General features: G+C 40.3%; 1 protein-coding gene, 1 long non-coding RNA gene and 1 other non-coding gene across 7 annotated transcripts in view; 2 read left to right on the top strand and 1 right to left on the bottom strand.

The window, feature by feature from the left end:
• DMC1 (DNA meiotic recombinase 1) overlaps window positions 1-12,970 on the bottom strand; it is a 39,831-nt gene extending 26,861 nt beyond the window's left edge. For both annotated transcript variants that reach the window (XM_027107663.1, XM_027107662.1), the window contains exons 1-6: window positions 12,846-12,970; window positions 11,340-11,423; window positions 10,612-10,656; window positions 9,552-9,698; window positions 6,381-6,463; window positions 688-740 (exon numbers count right to left, since the gene is read on the bottom strand). In XM_027107663.1, the coding sequence (XP_026963464.1) occupies window positions 688-740; window positions 6,381-6,463; window positions 9,552-9,698; window positions 10,612-10,656; window positions 11,340-11,390 (379 nt within the window). In that variant the 5' untranslated portion in view covers window positions 11,391-11,423; window positions 12,846-12,970. The remainder of the gene's footprint in view (window positions 1-687; window positions 741-6,380; window positions 6,464-9,551; window positions 9,699-10,611; window positions 10,657-11,339; window positions 11,424-12,845) is intronic.
• LOC113621396 (small nucleolar RNA SNORD58) lies at window positions 6,772-6,837 on the top strand. The gene has a single exon (XR_003433180.1). It is a non-coding gene; the product is annotated as a small nucleolar RNA SNORD58 (small nucleolar RNA).
• A 3,066-nt stretch (window positions 12,971-16,036) lies between the features above and the next one.
• LOC113621334 (uncharacterized) lies at window positions 16,037-21,171 on the top strand. 4 transcript variants are annotated; one of them, XR_003433125.1, is made up of 3 exons: window positions 16,037-16,072; window positions 17,709-17,778; window positions 20,324-21,171. It is a non-coding gene; the product is annotated as an uncharacterized LOC113621334 (long non-coding RNA). The 4 variants fall into 4 exon arrangements; XR_003433127.1 differs by having other exon boundaries at window positions 16,043-16,072; window positions 17,709-17,790; XR_003433124.1 differs by lacking the exon at window positions 16,037-16,072 and adding an exon at window positions 17,261-17,351 and having other exon boundaries at window positions 17,709-17,790.
• Window positions 21,172-21,659: the final 488 nt, after the last annotated feature.

Genomic DNA, 21,659 nt, shown 5'->3' on the forward strand with positions numbered 1-21,659 from the left:
AAAAAAAAAAAAAAAAAAAAAAAAAAAAAAAATCCCATGTGCTGCAACTACGACCTGATGCAGCCAAATAAATAAATAAATAAAATAAATATTAAAAAAACCCACAAACAACAACAACCAAAAAACAGATTTAGTTCTCTGAGGACTGAAAATACTGGAACTGTCAGGAATAGTACGTAACATAGCTATGCATGAACCTTTTTTTTTTTTTGACCACATTGTGTGGCCCGTGGGATTCTAGTTCCCCAACCAGGGACCAAACCTGGGTCCTTGGCAGTGAGAGCGCAGAGTCCTAACCACTGGACCGCCAGGGAATTCCTGACATTTTTTTTTAATAGAGGATACAATAAGGGAAGGGAAATCTATTCTCTATGTTCCTGAAACGTGTATTTCTTAGAAATAATATCTGTCTCATTATACAACTACCCTCTGAAGGTATGAGAGAAAAAAATTCTAATCTCTTCTATAGGAATCAGAGATAAAAAGATGAAAAATGCCAATAAAACTCATCTGTTAATGTTGGAATATATTTTAATTGCAGCCCAGAATGATCTTGCATTATGATAACTGATATTTCATCATAAGTTCCCAAATAGATACAAGTTACAATTGACTACTTAATTATATATATGGGTGTGTATATATACACATATTTTTCATATAACAAAATATTAACGTTCTACCTACCTCCAAAAGCTTCTGTGATTGCCATGCTTTCAATTCCACCTCCTAGCAACTTACTAGAAATAGAAAGTAAGCTTTAGTAACGGGAACAGAAATAGAGATATCAAGAAAGGAGAAAGTGCTAATATCATTAGTATCATTTCTATCTATCTATATACCTTTCTATCTGTCCAACATGAACAGGAATTCTTGGCTGAATAAATGGCTTCCCACCTGTTTAGATCACAGGTTATACTGTGTATGGGCAGGGGGATCAACAAAACAATTTATAAGCCCTGTTGTTCTTAACTCCTGTGTACCAATAGGAAATGGGCTATGCAGGGCTTATATTTCAGTAATTCTAAAGAACTGAACTGGAGTGTGAATAAATGATTTTTAGTTATTAATTGGGTTTTTCATATTGTGCTGGGACTATGTTTCTAAAAGTCAACTGAATATCCAATTTTTTTTAATGTACTGAAAAACATGGAAAATAGATATTAGGAGAATCCAGTGATTGTCACCATGATTGGCTTATCTCACACAAACCAAATTCTATGAAGAACATGTCAGAATAGAAAATATTCAAAGATGTGACAGGTAACGCTAGCAGATAGAAGAATAACTGTCAGATTTTGACAGCATGCACTTAACTGGTAATGCAGTGACTCAGCGCATTTAATATATACTCTTGATATGGAAAGATCTAAAGTTAATTAATCTCATTCATTCATTTAATGCAACAAATGTTAATTATGGCAATTGTGCTAAGACCTGGTAAGAGCACTTTTAAAATCTTTGTAGTTATTTATTTATTTTTGGCTGCATTGGGTCTTTGTTGCTGTGCACCGGCTTTCTCTAGTTGCGGTGAGTGGGGGCTACTCTTCGTTGTGGTGCACGGGCTTCTCATTGCAGTGGCTTCTCTTGTTGCAGAGCACGGGCTCTAGGTGCATGGGCTTCAGTAGTTGCAGCACGCGGGCTCAGTAGTTGTGGCTCACAGGCCCTAGAGCGCAGGCTCAGTAGTTGTGGCGCATGGGCTTAGTTGCTCCGCGGCATATGGGATCTTCCCAGACCAGGGCTCGAACCCGTGTACCCTGCACTGGCAGGCTGATTCTTAACCACTGCGCCACCAGGGAAGCCCAAAATTCTTTGTAGTTTTTATTAGCATGACTTTTGGGACATGGTCACAGATTAGACAAAGCTTTAAGAGATGGATAATCTAACAGATTTACACTTACGTAGTTTAAGAGAGCAGCTTAAATGTAAATTGAAGTAATGTTGGAAGTTATTCGCAGATTTAGTGAGGGCTATGGACTTTAATGAGAAAAAGAAAAATCTAGATACTGACCCGCATAAAGGACATGGTGGAGAGACCACTCCATTTGGTGGGTTGGCCAAAAAGTTCGTTCGGGTTTTCTGCAAGATGTTCTGGAAAAACCCTAACAAACTTTTTGGCCAACCCAATACTTAGGGATTCTATAAACCTACCAACTATTAAAGAGAGTTTTATTGATACTTGGCCCTCCTCATCTTGAGAAAAATCACCCTGAAAGGCTATAGCTCTGGAAAATCTCAGACAAAATTTCTGGTTGATATGCTGAAAAAGTGACCCCAAAATTTAACTGAAAGGGTACCCCAAATTACTTGGGATAGCATAATTGTTCCCTTATGAAACTCAGGAAAATTTACAATTAGGTACAGAAATAGTATTTTTAAATCTAGGAAGATTTAAAAATGGAGACACAAATCAAACCCACAGATTACTATTTTCATATTAAATTTGGGAATAATCTGTGCATATTTGGTACCTGAGAATTTTCAAAATTTAAGAGAATTTGACATTTTTATAATAACACATTAGCCTCTAATTGATTAAATGATATAGACCTGCAGTTTCTAAGTTGATAACTAAGTTTATACACAGTATTTGAACATTTAAGAGTGTCTAAGACTCACTATACTTATAACTTTAATTTATTAAATTTATAAGACATTCAGATAATTGGAAAGATTTTAATAATTACACAGGTAAAGTTCTTAGAGGAAATATAATATAATAAATTTATAAATATAATTTAAACTGTTTAAGGGAATTTAGGTAACCATATTAGAAAGGCTCCCTTAAAATTTGCCAAATTTATAAATAGACTTGCAGCTTAAGAAAAAATTATATAACATTTAAACAAATAAAATATTAATTTAAAAAAGCCTAGCTCCTGAGTAATCTTTTACGTGCCCCAAAACCCAACATCGAGGACACCAGAAAGCTCACTATGAGAGTAATAATTTCTCTAAGCCGAATGGTTCTTAAACCATGATGTGGTAGAGCAACTGGAGAATATCAAGTTGTCGTTTGAATCAAGTTTTATTTATTTATTTATTTAGGCTGCACTGGGTCTTAGTTGCGGCACGCGGGATCTTTTAGCTGTGGCATGTGGACTTCTTAGTTGCGGCATGTGTGTGGGATCTAGTTCCCTGGCCAGGAATAGAACCTGGCCCCCTGCATTAGGAGCATGGAGTTCCACCCACTGGACCACCAGGGAAGTCCCGGAATCAAGTTACCTTGACCAATTTGTCTTGGACCAAAGACTTTTCCTTAGCTGTTACTTGAAAAAAAGTTCTGTGATTTTAAAAATTTGAGGCAATGCTAGGTTAAAGAGGTGTTTTATTTCACTGCAGGAATTCAGATCCTTTAATAAAATGTGTGAATCTCCAAGAGGAGAATATAGTATATTGCACTTCCCTAACTTATTTTATTCACTGTTTATTCATTCAATTAGTCATTCTACAAATATTTATTGAACACCTAGTTTGTGTTAGAGATTGCTCTATGCCCTTGGAGTAAAGCAGCGAACAAAAGAGACAGAAATCCATCACTTCATGGAGCTTCCATTCTAATGAGAGAACAGACAATAAACATAAGTAAAATCTGTGGTATGTCAGTTGTTATTAAATGGTATGGATAAAAATTAGATCCAGAGAGGGGATAAGATGTGCAGAGGATGAAGATGGGGAGTTTTCGAATAAATTTTCAAATAAAGTGATCAGAGAAGGCCTTAGTGAGAAGTAGACATTTTAGCAAAGACCTGAAAAACCTGACAGCAAGTCATGAACATAATGACGAAAGAGTGTTCTGGGCAGAGGGAATGCTAAGTGCAAAGGTCCTGAGGTGGGAGTGTATCTGGCATGTTCTAGGAATAGCAAAGAAGTTAGTGTGGTTGGTACATAGTAAACCACAAGATGAATTAAAGATGAGCTTAGATTTGAGATTAGAGAGGATTTTGGCTTTTGCTCTGAGTGAGATGGGGAGTCATTAGGATGTTTTGGGCAGAGGAGTGTTATGATCTGACCTATGTTTTAAAAGGATTATTCTGGCTCCTATGTGAAGAATAAATGGTAGGGGCAAGGTCTAAAGGAGGAAGTTAGTTAGAAGTTATTATTAATAATCCAGAAGAGATACTAATAGGTGTTTTAGACCAGTGAGCTAACAAAGGAGAAGGTGGTGAGAAGTAATTGAATTCGTATTTCTTCTCTTTCTCTGTACACATATAGACACAAATAGAAAAAAAAAATGTATATATACACACACACACATATATATATAAACTTTCTATTATGGACAATTTCAAACACACAAAAGTAGACAAAAACAGTATAATAATGAACCTTCATGTACCTAAAACTCAGCTTCAAAAATTATCAGCTATGAACTCATGGTCAACTTTTTTCATATAAACCTCCAACCACTTCCCTCCCTTTTCATATTACTTTAAGCACATCCTAGGCAACATATCATTTCATCCTAAATATTTCAGTAGGTATCTCTACAAGATGAAGACTCTTATTTTTAACATAACTGCATTACCATTATCACACCTAAAAAATTAGTAATTCCTTAATATCAACTATCTAGTAAGTGTTCAATTTTCAGTCTCATATGTCTTATTATCCGTGTGTGTTTGAATCAGGATCCAAAATAAGATCCACATATTGGGATTAAGTGACATGTCTTTTTTTTTTTTTTAATAGTCTGTGCCTACAAGGCACCTTCAGTTTATTAATTAATTTATTTATTTTTGCTGTGTTGGGTCTTCGTTTCTGTGCGAGGGCTTTCTCTAGTTGTGGCAAGCGGGGGCCACTCTTCATCGCAGTGCACGGGCCTCTCACTATCGCGGCCTTTCTTGTTGCGGAGCACAGGCTCCAGACGCGCAGGCTCACTAGTTGTGGCTCACAGGCCCAGCCGCTCTGCGGCATGTGGGACCCTCCCAGACCAGGGCTCGAACCCATGTCCCCTGTATCAGCAGGCAGATTCTCAACCACTGCGCCACCAGGGAAGCCCAAGTGACATGTCTTTTAAATCTCTTTTAATCTCTAGGTCTTCTCCCTGATTCCATCTCTCTTTTTTTTTTAATTCCTTAAAGTTTATTTGTTGAAGAAACTGGTTGGTTTTTTTTTAAATATAAGGATTGTTTTTTTAAAAAAATAAATTTATTTATTTATTTTTGGCTGAGCTGGGTCTTCATAGCTGCGCGGTCTTTCTCTAGCTGCTGCGAGTGGGGGTTACTCTTCGCTGCAGTGAGAGGTTTTCTCATTGCGGTGGCTTCTCTTGTTGCGGAGCACGGGTCCTAGGTGCGCGGGCTTCAGTAGCTGTGGCACGTGGGCTCAGTAGTTGTGGCTCGCGGGCTCTAGAGCACAGGCTCAATAGTTGTGGCACACGGGCTTAGTTGCTCCGCGGCATGTGGGATCTTCCCGGACCAGGGCACAAACCTGTGTCCCCTGCATTGGCAGGTGGATTCTTAACCACCGTGCCATCAGGGAAGCCCGGTTGGTCTGTTCTGACTAAATATATTTGAAGGTAGAGCAGACAGGATTTGTTAATAGATTAGAGTTAGGGTGTGAGAGGGGAAAAGAGGTGCTAAGGATGACACTAAGGTTTCAGATCTGAGGATCAAAAAGAGCTCCGGATGAGGGAGATTTTAGGAGGAGCAGATCTGGGGCAAAGATCAGAAGTTTGGTTTCAGACCTGTGAAGTCTGAGCTGCCTAGCAGACATTCAAGTGGAGGCATATTTGACTATGAACTCTTTTTTTCTTGCAGTTTTTTGTGAGGTCAGGGTTTTGAGGAATACTTTGAAGAAATACTGCTTTTGTTCAAATTGATCTTGGCCACTGCTCTGACTTATGAAACAGTAACTCTGCCTACTAAGTTAGAGAAAAAAAACCACATTCTAGTCAACTTGCATTGGGAAGATGATGACTATGTCTCAGGAATCATAAGATAATAAATAAAAAGGGAAGTTAAAACTGCTGAGGCTGAAGAGCAAAACCAACACTGTATTATTTCTTCTAAAATATTCACTCTAACAACTTATTTTTAAGTAAAACCAAAAGTGAAATGGAATTTCCTTCATCAGTGGAGAAGAAAAGGGAAATGAAAAGTTAAACTAATTTTTTAAATGGTTTATAGATTAATATAGGCTGATTTAGAAACTACTTATATTTTGGGTCTGAATTTCTTGTAAGAAATTTAATCCTGCTTTTACAAGCAGTCTGGAATTTATTTGCTTCAGTTGCCTTTTGAGAAAAAAAAAAAAAAACTTCTGCAAAATAAGAAGCTATTTCTACTACTTATAGTCAAAATAACAACCTGGATAGAGGTAAAGAAATATAGTATTCCAAAGATTATGTTTAGTGGTTATAAAAAATATGAGATACATACTCAAATTCCTGGCTCCCAGTGGTGATATGGAAAACCATCTTCCTCTTCTCACTATACTCAAATGCAGTCAGGAATCCTGGTTCCTACAGAAAGACAAAAGAAAAAGTTCAAAAAGGGTATAAGATGATGGTTTTAATTTCAAATCCCACCAAAAGCTATATACTTGATTACCAGGGTCATCATTTGATATAAGCTACAGTTCATTTGTCTTTGAAGGCAGCACAAGATCATGCTTAAGAACATAGGCTCTTATCTTCAAATAGATAACCAACAAAGACCTACTGTATAACACAGGGAACTCTGCTCAATATTCTGTAATAACCTAAATGGGAAAAGAATTTGAAAAAGAATAGAAAAAAATAGATTAATTAAATTAAATTTTTAAAAAAGACTGCAATGATGGCATTTCTTAGGACACCTTTGGATTAATCGTGAAAACAACAACTCTCTGAGTAGCTGCCGGCAGCGTTTAGTACATATATAAACTATATGAGTTACTGTAAATATATGTTGACAGAATTATTCTTGCTCGCTTCCAGGTGACCTCTAAAAATGGTTCGCTATTCACTTGACCCAGAAAACCCCACGAAATCATGCAAATCAAGAGATTCAAATCTTCGTGTTCACTTTAAGAACACTCGTGAAACTGCCCAGGCCATTAAGGGTATGCATATCTGAAAAGCCACCAAGTATCTGAAGGATGTCACTGTAAAGAAGCAATGTGTGCCATTCTGACTTTACAATGGTGGAGCTGGTAGGTGTGCCCAGGCAAAACAGTGGGGCTGGACTCAGGGTTGGTGGCCCAAAAAGAGTGCTGAATTTTTACTGCACATGCTCAAAAATGCAGAGAGTAATGCTGAACTTAAGGACTTAGATGTAGATTCTCTGGTCATTGAGCACATCCAGGTGAACAAAGCCCCCAAGATGTGGCGCAGGACTTACAGAGCTTATGGTTGGATCAACCCATACATGAGCTCTCCCTGCCATATTGAAGGATCCTTAATGAAAAAGAACAGACTGTTCCTAAACCAGAAGCGGAGGTTACACAGAAGAAAAAGATATTCCAGAAAAAAAAAAAAAGAGTTTAAATGAAATAAAATTTTTAAAAAAAAGCAGTTATGGGGAAGGGATGGTGGTAATGGCTGCAACAACAATGTGAATGTGTTTAATACCACTGAACTGTATACCTAAAAATGATTAAGATGGTAAATTTTATGTTATGTGTATTTTACCACAATAAAAAAAAGAAAAAATTAAAAAAAAAAAAGAACACAGGCTCTTGAGTCACCCTACCAAGGTTCAAAATATGTCTCTAATACTTATTAGCTGTGTGATGTCAGGTAAACTACTTAATCTTGCTGTACTTCGGCTTCCTCTTTTGGGTCAAACGGGGATAATAGTGTCTCTTTCATAGGTGAGTTGTAAGGATTAAATGAGATATATTTATGGCATAAAGTAGAATGGTACTTTACTAAGTGATTCAGTTGATTTCATTCAATAGCATCATTTCCCCCAGCTCTAGAAGTTGGAAGGAGCACAGGAATTTCAGTTTTCAATATTCATGATACAATATTTTTCACGTTAGATATACTACATATTGGTTGAATTAATGAGCTACAGCTGATGCGGTGTTCTAACTAGTGAAAATAGGTCCTGATGTGGTCTAATGTATTCCCCTCTTTGTTGTTTTATACTATGACAGTGGTTCTCAAACTTCAGAGAACGTGAAGTGGGGGAAAGCCCATGCCTAACCCTAAGTCAATGAGCCTGGGCCTCTGTGTTCTTTACAAGCCACTCCAGATGACTCTGATACATACCGCTGTACTGTGACGTTAACTGTCTCTGTCTGTCTCTGTCTCTCCCTCTATGTCTCAATCGTTTTCTCTTTCTTTCAGAATAAATAGCTTTAGTTAAGAAAGGATGAGACTCTTGGTGCATTAGTAGGTACATGAGAAGGAGAGAGGTTCTTTTCTTTGGTAATAGAATTATTTTCCAAAGAAAAGAAGACTAATGCCTAGGAGCTATAAAGAAGCAGTTTCCCAAACCCTGGGTGCTGCTCTAGGGCTTCATTAGATACCCTGGCAGTTATGGAACTGACTTGCAGGTATACTGCCCAAGAGTACTCAGAAGGTAAAGCAACTGAGCTGTGTTCAGAGCAGTTCACTTGGGTCCTCTCCAAGCTCAGGACCACATTGCATCACTCTCATGCCTCAACTGCCTCTGGGGAAGGAAACTGGATGGCTGTCAGTGAAGAGACTTTCTAGGACTTGGTGGGAATGAGAGCCTCACATACACATGTAGAAATGGAGAAGCCTGCTCTTCTGCAAAGAGGGAGACTTTGCCTTTCTGCATATTCTTATTTCCAGAGCTGGTGCTTCCAGTGGCCCCCAAAAGCTCTACACAAAAGCTTGGGTCAAAGGCGTGTGTTTTTGCTTGGAGCCTCTCAGCTGCATAGGTCTCTTGTGTTCTGTGGGCCCAGCTACAAGGTATAGGTTTCACTTAGCTTTAAGCTCAGGTGCCTCAGTGAGCACATTCTTGGTCATATCTATCTTAACTGCACACATGTAGACCCAGCCGCTGCTGTCGTTTTCAAATGCAATGCTCACTTATCAAATGCCTATAGCAGGAGAGAGCAACTTCTTTGCTGCTGAGCACTTCACAACAGCCGTAGATACAATGTTTGAGGAGATAAGACAAAAATAAGGAGGAGGAAGATAAAAAATATGAAAAGGAGGGAATTCCCTGGCAGTCCAGTGGCTAGGACTTGGTGCTCTCACTGCCCGGGGGCCCAGGTTCAATCCCTGGTCCCGGAACTAGGATACTGCAAGTCACGTGGTATGGCCAAAAAAAAAAAAAAGAAGAAGAAGAAAAGGAGAAGGAAAGGCAGAGACACAGAAAGGGAAAAAAGTAATATAAAGGGAGACAAAAAGAAAAGTTTTGGTAAAAAAAAATTACCTTCATAGTTTTCCAGGTGTCTTAACCCCTGTCTCATTCTTTCAGAAATTAATTGCTTTGAAACCGACATGATGAAAAGTTAACATGGGGCATATATCTTGTGATCTACAGGAACTCAGAGTTCTCACAATAGCTGCTAGTGTACATAATGAGAAAGGCTACAGAGACTCACAGGGCCCTTCTAAGCTAAAACAACAAAGAATGGATTTTGCTTACAATAAGCTTGTTGGCTGCCTCTTTAATCTTGTCCACTTTTGCTTCTGAGAGCCCTTTGACATTGCACAGCGCTCTTCTTGTTGTCATTTGTATCCCTTTGATGGTACAGATGCCTACTGACTTCAGTTTCTTAATGTCAGCCACATTCTGTAAGTAAAAGAATGGGTGCAGCAGATTGAGAAAATGCCAGCCTGAAAGGCTCCCATACTATGTCATGTGCTTTTGTGTCCATCTACTTTCATCATGATGCCAATTTTATACAAGCGGCCAGGTGGAACCCACCCACCATGTAGCCAAATGTTCTGGAAATATCTGAGTAGAACATACCCAGCATGATGCCAAATGTTCTGGCTGTGCCCTGATTTCCCAAGAATGTTAGTGAGACCATGGCAATGTAACAAGGAATTCAAAAGAGAAGTCTGTTGGTAGGAAAGCTAACAAATTTATCACACGTTCAACCCCCTCAGTTCAGCTCCTTCCTTCTACAGAACTTCATTACCAAAATGTTCTTTAAAATTTTTTAAAGATTTTTTTCTTTACCTTTGGAGAATGCAAATAACTACATAACCAAAAGACCAGGATTTTCTCTTGCTCCAATTTTCTAAATTCAACTGAAAAAGATTAAATGTGAGGGCTTCAAAGGGTAATGTCAGAGAAGTTTTACTGCCAACTGATTGCTGTTGAAATTCATCTAGCTAGTTACTTAAAGTCTTGATTTCTGTCAACGTCATTTAATCACATGACACAGAAGGTGAATTTTCTGTTGATGAAAACAGTAGATAGCTCTGAATGCCTCCAGCTGGACCAGTGGTTCTCAGCTGGGGGCAATTTTGCCCCCTGGGGACACTTGACAATATCTGGAGAAATTTTTGGTTGTCACAACTAGAGAGTTGCTACTGGCATATAGTGTGTGTTTAGGAGTCAGGGATGCTGCTAAACACCCTAGAATGCACAGGACAGTCTCCCAAAACAAAGAATTACCCAGTCCCAAATGCCAATAAAGTCAAGACTCAGAAACTCTAAAATGGACAATTTCACACAGCATTGAAAAAATACTTACAATTCCATGTTTTTGTAACAGGTCAATGTCTTGAAACAAAGATTCCTAAAGGACATGGAACAGAAAAAAAGGAGGGTTGATTCTTCATATCCAACTGTTTCACATATTTTAAAGAGTTAATTCAGTATTATGAGTCACTCCAAAATGCCTCAAGTTCCACTTCTCTAGACAGACTGAGGTAGGATCAATAATGCTTTTTCAAACACATTGTTACATACTTAAAAGAAGTGCCAACACTGAAAGCAACGCGAAGCCCAACAGGCACCTGTGATCTTAGTTCCCCGACCAAGGATCGAACCCGAGTCCCCTGTAGTGGACACACGGAGTCCTAACCACTGGACCACCAGAGAAGTCCCATGGCCTCTCCAAATTTTTAAGACCTTAATCCAAAAGAGTGGAACAGCACAATCTATTTTTAAATATGTTTTCTCAATCTTCTTCCCCACCAGACCGTGCACTCCTTCCTCTGCTATTCGGTACCAGTAAGCATAGGTACCAGTATAGCCATACCACTTGTTAAATTATTAAAATACTTTCATGCCAGCTGCTAAGTAGCTAATCTTAGCACCCCTTGCCAAACAAGTTGTTACATATTTGTAATATTGCCTCTCTCCAGAACTATGTTTTATTTCTAATCTCAGTTTCTAAAAATAGTAGTTAACAGAGAAGGAACTTCATTTTTGTAGAATGACTGAGTGTCTACATATCTTTCAACATTCTAGCCATACTTCTTCATCTTGGAATCCTGGTTCTTCCAGCACAACTTGATCCTCCTTCATATTGAAAGGTGAACAGCAGAAAAATAATCAATTCTGGAAAAATAAGAAATATTAAGAAGTAGTCATAGATCATATAGTACAAAATCCTTTGCCCATAGACTTTCTTGATTTCATTTCAGATATCAAGGACCAGAAGGACAATTAGAAAAATATTTAGTTTGGAACAACTGGGCTGGCCTATCTTCTTTCTCCAAGCCTGTGGCGTTACGTCTTTTGTTGGTGTGTGTATGTGGGGATGGGGACTTAGTTTCTTTTCTCTTTCCTCAAAACTGGCCACCTTGTATCATCTTTCAGTTCCCTATAGCACAATTAATCATGACTAATAATATCTTTTTTGTTGCCTTGGAATGTTATTTAGAAGTAGAATATTAGAATTCCATATTGTTATTAAACTTTCATGTTGGTTAACAACACTCTAAGAACCTTGGCCTTAAGTCAATCTTCCTTGTATTCTCCCTGGCACCTAGAACTTAGTCTATCCTCAAAAAAAAGATATATATTTTTTCTCATATATGAGGGATGACTTCCTGCTTGGGAATTATGAACGGCTCTCTTGTAACATATATATTTTTGTTTAATAAAACATTAGATGTATTTTGTTTATAGTATTTCCTAGTTTCATGATGTATTTTTTTTAAGATTTAAAATTATGGCAGATACCCAATATTTAAACATGATAAAATATTAGGGCCAATAAGCAGATAGTCTTTAACACTGTAGCAGTTGTTTTAAGATCTCAGGGCTACAAGGTATGACTGTTTTCATTAGAAAACGTGGTCCAAGTAATCAGTTTTCTTGGTCTATTCCATCTCTTTGCTTAACACCAAATTCAGGTTGGGGCCCGGCCCAGAGGGGGAACAAACTGCTAAGGTAGAGGTATGGTCGCTACCACCTAGTACCTCTGAACAGCAAAGTATTCGAGGCAAACGAGGAGACAGTGGAGATGGAATCTTCTGGAGTACGGTCCCTCAGTCAGATAGCTAATCATATGTGTGATAACCCCAAATTCCACTGTCCTTTCTTTTCTCCCTGATAAACAAAAAGATTGCTCTCCATCTATCTCAAATAGCAATGGACGGGGTGAACAGCTGAATCCAAGGTAGGGCTCCCGGACACCTCGGCTTAAGGCACCAGAAGCTGTCCCTCATCGTGGGGAGCGCGGCCCGGATCACCCTCACCGCCTCCCCCCACCAAAGCCGTTTTTCCTGACATCTGACTCCCTCCTTAGAAGGCCGAGGAGGCCTCCTCAAGACTTAGGTCCGACTTGGTTTAAAATAAGGATGCTGGAAATCCCTCGAGAGCACTGAGATTCCCTCCGGGGGCTGGGTTGGGGACGGGACCCACGAAGCCACCAGCCCAGGGCCCAGCAACGACAATGACCAAAGAAAGGAAACCCTGAGTTTCCCCTCAGATTCTTCACCCGCCCTCCCTTTTTGCCACAAACTCCACTCGTACCCACAGTCTCCCGGGGGTTTTCAAGGTATCTGAATCCCTTCCGCCCCCCGCCCGGGCCTTCCAGTCCTCAGGGATTCTGTCTCAGAACCAGAACGCGGAGACGGGCGTCCTGTCGCTGACAGAGAGGTTTGGCGCCAAACGACTAGTCCGGGCGAGCGGCTGGAGTGGGCGGGACCCGGACGGAGGGGCGGGCCCACCGTGGGCGGAGCGAAAAGCGAGGGGCGGAACCCGGAGCGGGGCAGAGGACGAGGGGGCGGGGTGGCGGGAGGGCCGGGAGCAACTTGGAGCAGCAAAAGGAGCCTCTGAGGGTGCGCGCTGGGGTGAGGCGGGGCGCTCAGGTGGAGGGAGTGTGCTGAGGAGAGGGGCTTTGGTCGGAGGGGAGGCTGGGGCGTCTCTAGAGCGGAGAGAGATGCTGAGGTCAGGGAGAGGACCGAGGTGGGGGCACTGAGGCGACGCATCGGATTAGCGGGTACTGAGGTGGGCGCTGAGATGAAGACAGGCAGCTGTGAGAAAGAAGGCCCTTAGGTGGGGCGTGTTCTGATATGAAGAGAGGCCGCTGGAAAGGGGTCAGGAGGTGGAAGGCCATGAGGCGGGGGAGGGGTGCTGGGCGGAGGTGGCTGACGCGGTGACAGGTGACATGCAGAATGCTTATCTTAATCAGGATCCTCGGGTTAGGAGGTCGAATATGGGGGTCTTTCCCCCTGCTCAAGGCTTTTCTTTTCACTCCAAGCTTTTCATATCTGGCTTCACAGTCTGTACCTAATACCTCAGTCCGCGTTCCTACTTTCGCTCCTTTCTCTGTGACTCTCTTACCATTTGCCACTCTAGTCTGTGAGTGAGGCACCCAAGGCCCATTCACGATGGAGCGTAATTTTTCTTCGCCTTAACTTGAAATTTTAAATAGACAACAGAAGCCAAACATATTTTGATCCAGCTTTTAAATAGAAATTTTAGGCCAGCCTTCATGCCAGCAGAGCCATCTCTGGCAGCGTCATCCTCCTCCCCTTAAATGGAAACTGACTGTTGAGGAGAGTCATGAAACATTTGAAAGAGCATCTGTTGAGGTGGAGGCTGCAATGTATCTTGGATGAATATCTGTGCAAACAGTTCTTTGGGTTCAAGACCTAGTACAGGGCGACCCTTTTTCTTCAGTGTCTGAATCTTTTTTTGCTGGAATAAATAGGAAAAAATTCCCACAATAGCAGCTGGCCGTTTGTAGGACATTCCCCTTCCCCCCAGGTGGATTGTTTAAAGAACCGACAAATAGCTCCCATAGTTCTTCAAACTCTGTTATTTTCTGGAAACACAGCCTGTCCATGTTAAATGGAAATTAATGCCCATTTTTGACATGAACTGGATAGTGACGATAGGCTTTCTCTTTGGGCCTCACCTAAAACAATTATAGTAACTTCTGAGCAACTTGTTAGATGGAGACATCAACTGTACAGAAGAGCTGCAAAGAGCACAGCGAGATGATTTAGGGAAATATAACATATGTAGTTTGGTGTAGTAACAGCTGGGAGAGAGAAATGTTCATAATTCTTGAAGGTTGTGTGCAGTACACTTAAAGAAACTGAAGCGAGCTTGGTAATGACAAATTCGTGAAGTAAGCATAAAAATTTCGTTTGGATAGGATATTGATGGTTATATACAACTTTAAAATTAAAAACAAAAAAATCCAAAACCCTGGGGTAGTTCAAAAGTACACTTGAAGATCTTTCCACTTAAATCAGGACCAAAAAACCACTAGTCTTTAATACCTTACAAAAATTCTGAATATGATGAAGGTGGCATTTCAAATCAGTGGGGAAATGAAATCAGTGAATGGTGTTGGAACAAACTAGGTAGTCATCTGGAAGAAAAATAAAATTGTAACCATACTTCATAGCTTATACCAAAATAAATTCCAGATGGATCAAGAAATTAAATCTGAACAATAAAATAATAAAAGTACTAGAAGAAAACATGGGAAAATTTTTTACTATCTCAGAGTAAGACAAGTCTTTTCAAGTATGACACAAAACTCAGAAGCCGTAAAAGACTTATAAGAATGACTGTATTAGAGAAAAATCCTGCATGGCAAAATGCTACTTTCCTATCCTAGATATAGAGCATGGCAAACCAAAGCTTTTGTGTCAATTAGTAACCAATTAGTAATTGTGTCAATTAGCTTTCCCAATTTCTCAAATCCTTCAGCGAGTCTACAAGGTCTCTACAAATTTTTTAAAATGTGTGTCATTTTATGATATTCTAAGAAATAAAAAACAGGCAGTGGAATTACAGGTGACCTGAATTTTAAACCATTACACTTTACTGCCCCTCTGTGGACAACCACCTTATAATCAAATAGAGGCATATAACTCCACCGTGTACAGTTGGGTAGCTTCAAACTGGTGCCTGTGGATGCATATTATTGGTTTCAAGAGCTCAAATGTGAGAAATGCTTTAGTACAGAACTAAAGAATGAAGGGTCATTACAAAAAAATTTCATTGGGTATACCTCCCCTTAAGCACATTTATTTTTTAAAAAGTTTATTGACCCTACTGCTTGTCAGACACTGTACTAGGTGTTTGTTGCCAGGGATTCAACAACAAACAAGATACAAACCCTAGTGTGGGCTATAGATAAGTTTATAGGCAATTGCAGTAGCGTATATACATATACATATACATACATACATATCAGTCATTTGAGACTTTTCTCATTTATTTAGATTTATTTCCAAATTTGAAAAACTTCTAACTTTGGCACGCAGCTACCCAGAGAGGCATGTTCACGACCGTTTATTTAACCAACATTTATTAAACACTGTTGGACCCAGCTGTCTGCTGGATATGGAGATAAAGACAGGTCTCTACTCTCAAGAAGGGATGCGTCTACTAGGGAAGATAGATACAGAAACAGATAATAACACACAAGGTGAGATAAGAGGGATTACACACACAGTTGGGAACCAAGTAGACCTCTCCCTGGGGGATCCTCACAGAGGTGGTGACCCTTAATTTGGGGCTGGAGGGTTAGTGAGGATTTGCCAGCTGGGCAGGGTGGGAAAGGCAGAGGGAACACAGAGGCTTATTTAGGGAGCTGCAAGTGGTTCTGCTGGAGTAAAAGATACGAGGGAGAACGGAACTCTCAGATGCCAAAGGTAATGCTTGTTGATAGCTAACACATCACTTAACTTCTTTCCACAGATGAACACATCTACTTCACACAAAGATACCATGAGGTAGGAACTATTATTATCTCTGTTTACAGATGATGGAACTGGGGCACCACAAGGTTAAGTAACTTGCCTAAGGTTCACAGTCTGGCTCCAGTGTTCAGGCTCTCAGCCTATTAATATGCTAATCCAGTATATGACAGATCTTGTATGTTCATATGTGATTTTATTTTCCATTTATAGAAGTATGATATAAGTACACATAGGCATGGCAACTATGCCAGACTTATAGTACAGTTCAGCCATTTACAAGCTATGTGGTCTTGGGAAGATTTATTTAAACCTCTTTGTGCTTCAGTTTCCTCATGTGAAAACCAAGAATAGTATTGGTACTGAGTTGTGAGAATTAATGGGTTAAGATACTTGAAGTATTTGGGCTGCTGTGTGGAAAATGGATTGGAGGAGGCAAGAGAGAGGGCAAGGAGAATACCTAGGAGAACACTGTAAAAGTCCAAGACAGGGGCAATGGTAGCTTCAATCAAGAAAGGCCTCAGGTTGAAAATAGAGAAAATTGTACATCATTTACAGGGCTATAAGAGAAGACAAAATAATCTGTAAAAATACGCTTTAAAGTACCTAGTCCCCAGTAATGCCTTTAATGTTTTTAAGTAAAATGTTATAATATCCCCATCACCCAACTTCAGCAATTTTCAACACATGGCCAGTCTTGTTTCACTTATACCTCCATCCACTTCCTCCCTTTTATATTATTTTGAAGCAAATTCTACATGTCATATAATTTCTTCTGTAAACATTTCAGTATGTATCTCTAAAAGATAAGGACTCTTTTTAAAAACATAACTGTTAACACCATTATCACACCCCAAAAATAATAATTTTTAATATCAAATATCCAGGCATTATTCAAAAACCCAATTGTCTCATAAATGCCATATATTTTTTAAAGCTTGGATCAACTGGGATCCAAAAAATGTCTGCATGTTGCAATTTATTTATTTATTTATTTTTTTGAGGTAGGCGGGCCTCTCACTGTTGTGGCCTCTCCCGTTGCGGAGCACAGGCTCCAGACGCGCAGGCTCAGCGGCCATGGCTCAGAGCCGCTCCGCGGCATGTGGGATCTTCCCGGACCGGGGCACGAACCCATGTCCCCTGCATCGGCAGGCGGACTCTAAACCACTGTGCCACCAGGGAAGGCCAGGGACTATGTCTTTATTCATCTCTGTATCAACAGGACCTGGTATGTGCAAGCATGGTATAGGATAGATACCTAGTGAATGCTTCCTCAACCTCTCCGAGCCCCAGTGTCCTCCTAGGAGAAATGGAGGTAACAACACCCACCTTGGGAGAGAAGGGGGCAGGAGGGTTAATCTGAGATAAGGTTTGAAAAGGATTTAGAGTACTCAGCACATAGTAAGTACTCAATAAATGATGTCTCCTATGATTACTGTTATATAATACATACTAATATATACTCCATAGTGTTGTTATTAATAAACAAGTGAATGAAAGAATTAGTAAGCAAATGCATGAATGAATGAGGTGACTTTATGTCAGTTTAAGTCCTGACTTTGGCCCAGGGTAGGAGAGGACTTTAATATTCTTTGTCCCATGGATGACTACGAATGACTAAATGTATTGCAGTATTATTTTTTATTTGTTTGCTTTGTTGTTTCTATTTTAGATTAAATCCAACAACATGTGCAGGCTTCATCCAGAAAGTCCTTCTGATTCTTGGATAAGGATTCATGCAGGTGAGCTGGAAGGTGAGAGGATAAGGAAGACTACTTTTTCTGCATTGGTTTTGACTTCTTGATGACCTTTCTGTGGATGAACCATAAAGATACAAACAGAAACAGATTAAAAAACCAGTGTGATCAAGAGAATGAAGAAAGGAATCCCCAGGATTATATAAACAGCCCGGAAATCAACCACTTAGAGTGAAGCAGATCAGAAGGCTGGGAAATGAAGGTGGAATTGATAGATTATGTAAAGTGTCTGAATGTACTGGGAGACTTACACAACGAAGGGAAAATTTGGAGATAAACTGAGATGAGTACATAAAAAAAAAAAAAAAAGAAAGAAAACAGGTAGATTGAAAAAGAGACTTAGTTCCAGGGATAGCAAAAAGTTTTGCAAGAAATAAAAATAACCAAAGTATACTCTGTAGCTCATGGCAGTGGTGTTGATAGTATAATAATGCTGATTAATGATCCAACCAGAATCACAACAGAGACACATTGGGAGGATGGGAGAGCGGAAGTGTGTGCAAGTGAGAGAGAGCCCAGTCCTCACTTTTCCTAGTGTGAATTCAATAGATAATGCCTAACACTAAAAAATCAAGGAGCCAGAGCACCATGGTATTTAGACATATGGAGGAAAACAAATACCAAAACAATCAGTTAAGAAAGTGGAAAGTGTTGCTGGGGAATGGGAAAGGGGGTCCGGAGGAGTGCAATTTTTTGTAACAAGCTTTGTAGAACTATTAATTAGTTAATTTAATAAGCCTTATATTATGCTTTGCATTAGTTAATTCAATCAGTTAATTTAATGGGCCTTATATATTACTTTGCATCACGCACTGTTCTAAGTGCTTTCTTTACAAATGTTAACCAATTTAATCCTCATAACAACCTTATGCTGTACATAATATTATCATCCCCATTCTACAGATAAAAAAACTGAGATGCAGAGAAGTTAAATGATTGATCAAGCTTACACAGCTAGTAGGTCGTGGAGCTAGGATTAGCCAGGTGGTCTGGCCCCAGGTGGTCTGGCCCCAGAGTTGCCTCTCTATTTGATTCTTAAAAGATGAATATGTATTACTTTAATTAAAATAAAAACAAAAATTTTAAAAGTGTGATTTTTTAAGAGGCTTTATTCCTATCTTTGAGTATAGACAGACAAAGTTCTAAAATGTAATAAGTTGTTTTTTTCTATAAGCAATTAACTGGAGCAGAATGCTAAACACACATTAGCTAATCATTAATCCCCTCATCAAGAATTTGCTGAATCCCGGGAATTCCCCAGTGGTCCGGTGCTTAGGACTCTGCACTCTCACTGCCAGGGGCCCAGGTTCGATGCCTGGTCGGGGAACTAAGATCCCGCAAGCTGCATGACATGGCCAAAAAAAAAGAATTTGCTGAATCCCTACTATGTGCCAGCCACAGGAACAGGTGCAGGAGACTCAATGCTTAATGATAAAAGGCCCTTGGGAGACTTACAGTACAGAGAGGGAGACAGACAACTCCATGACTACAGTAGGACATATTTGGTGGAGTACAAAATAGGCAGTCACTAGGGCAGTCTGGGGAGATTTCCTGGAAGTGACAACATCTGAGTGGGCTTTAAGGGTCAGATAGGATCTAGCCAGATGAAAAAGTGGCCAAAGTATGTTCAAGGAAGAGGAAAGAGCAGTGAATACTTGTTAAAATGAACTGAATTGGTTGTTTCCTCTTCCATTCTAAATTCTAAAATGGATGTCAAAAACAATAGTATTAAAAGCCCCTCTTAAACTGGAGATTCCATAGCCTAAACCAATGGGGTGCAAACCATGCTGCTATACTCCAATATCAGTGACTGTTTCTCTAATCAAAGGAAAAAATGAATTGATAAAACTTTCTTTATATTAAGTTTACCTCTTTTTTAACCTTTACTTATGTATTATTTATTTATTTTGGCTGCGCCGGGTCTTAGTTGTGGCATGCGAACTTAATACTTGCGGCATGCAAACTTATTAGTTGCAGCATGCAAACCCTTAGTTGTGGCATGCATGTGGGATCTAGTGCCCCGACCAGGGATCAAACCCCAGCCCCCTGCACTGGGGGCACGGAGTCTTACGCACTGGACCACCAGGGAAGTCCCAAGTTCACCTCTTAAGCCTTGTTAGGCTGTAGCCCAGGCCCTGGAGTCTGACTACTGGTTTCAAATCCTGGCTCCACTGCTTACCAAATGTGAGCACCTGAGCCAGTCACTAACCTCCCTAAGCCTCAGTTTCCTCAGTTGTAAAATGAGGATAACAACATCCCATATCTCACAGAAGTGCTGTGAGAATTAAATAATACACGTATCATGCTTAGGAGAGAATAAGGACCTGGCAAACACGACTACGTTGCGTACTCAAGGTGATAAAAACAAATGAGTAAGTAAAAGTTATAATTAAGAGAAAAGTTAGTTGTGATTTCTTAACATATTATGTGTTATGTTATTTTAAGATAACTTGGCAGCTATCTAAAGATTCATATTTTATCTTAGTCAATAGTCCTTTATTACCAAAATAATTTGGTAATATTTTTATAGGTTTCTGCAAAGAGCACCATGACTTCTAGTTGTCCTGTCCCCGACACATGGGAAAATCAAGGCTCTGAACTCAGGAAAATGCCGAGTATGTCAGCATCTGATCCTTTACCCTTCAGTGCATGTGCACTTGAAGCTGGCTTCATCCTCTATTCTAGCGCAGAAACTATGTGAAACAACTGCTGGATGCTTTCTCAAAAATGGGTCTGCCCCAAACCTCCCAGTCCAGAATGTTCCAATGTAGTTCCTTGCACTGCTTTGGGCTCAGCAAGTTTTCATGGTATGGAAGGTCTGAGAGCTTTGAGGAGAAGCGCTGAACCCTGATCTTCTGTGTGTGTGTCAGGGAAAGCTTCCTGGAGGAGTCATTATTTGCACTGACTTTGAAGAAGCAGGAGGAGCTGGCTGGGGAAGGAGGCCAGGGGTAGGAGGGGAAATTTTCCTGCAGAGGAAGAAGCTTGTGCCAAGCATGGCCTGGAGGCTGGAAGGTAACTTGGCCTCTTAATGCAGCTGCAGGGGCTCAATGTGGCTTGAAAGGTGGTTGGGAGTGGTGGGTGAAGACAGAGGAGGGGGGGGGGCGGTGGGCAGGGCCACCTCATGAAGGCCTCGAGTCTAAGAGTTTGGATTTTCTCCCTAGGATCCTTAGGGGTTGAGAAGAAACTGCAGGTTTTAAGCAAAGGAGTAGCCTGATGAGATATGGATTTTTGAAAGAGACCCATGGGGCCTTAACTCAAGTGAGTCTTAGTTGCCTCCTTTGAAAAACAAGAAAAATAGGGGGACTTTCCTATTTTTGGTTAAGAATCTGCCTTCCAATGCAGGGAACGCGGGTTCGACCCCTGGTCGGGGAACTAGGATCCCACATACCACGGGGCAACTAAGCCCACGTGCCACAACTACTGACCCCCTGCACTACAACTACAGAGCCCACGTGCTCTGGAGCCCACCTGCACAACTAGAGAGCCCATGCGCCACAATGAAAGATCCCGTGTGCCGCAACTAAGGCCCCACGCAGCCAAATATAAATAAATATTAAAAAAAAAAACAAGAAAAATAAAATTTACCTCACAGGACTGTTCTGAGACTTCAACAAGATAACCGATGGAATATGCCTATCACAGGGCCAGGGAAATCTTCCCTTCAATTTCCCTTCCAGTGTTTGTAACAGGAAGAGCAGGTCTGCTCCTCCTCAGGCTCCTAAAAGTCTGGGGTCACCAGTCCTTAATGATCTCTGAAAGAGGTGTCTAGGGGGACATTTTTGGACACAGGCTGTGCCCCATCTGAATGTGAAACTTTTAGACTTTGGAGGCTCTTCCCTGTGAATAAGAACTTGTATATTTTCTGG

Source organism: Aethalodelphis obliquidens, unplaced genomic scaffold, assembly GCF_003676395.1.
Source record: "Aethalodelphis obliquidens isolate GAN/ISIS:26980383/991018 unplaced genomic scaffold, ASM367639v1 scaffold8, whole genome shotgun sequence".
NCBI lineage: Eukaryota > Metazoa > Chordata > Mammalia > Artiodactyla > Delphinidae > Aethalodelphis > Aethalodelphis obliquidens.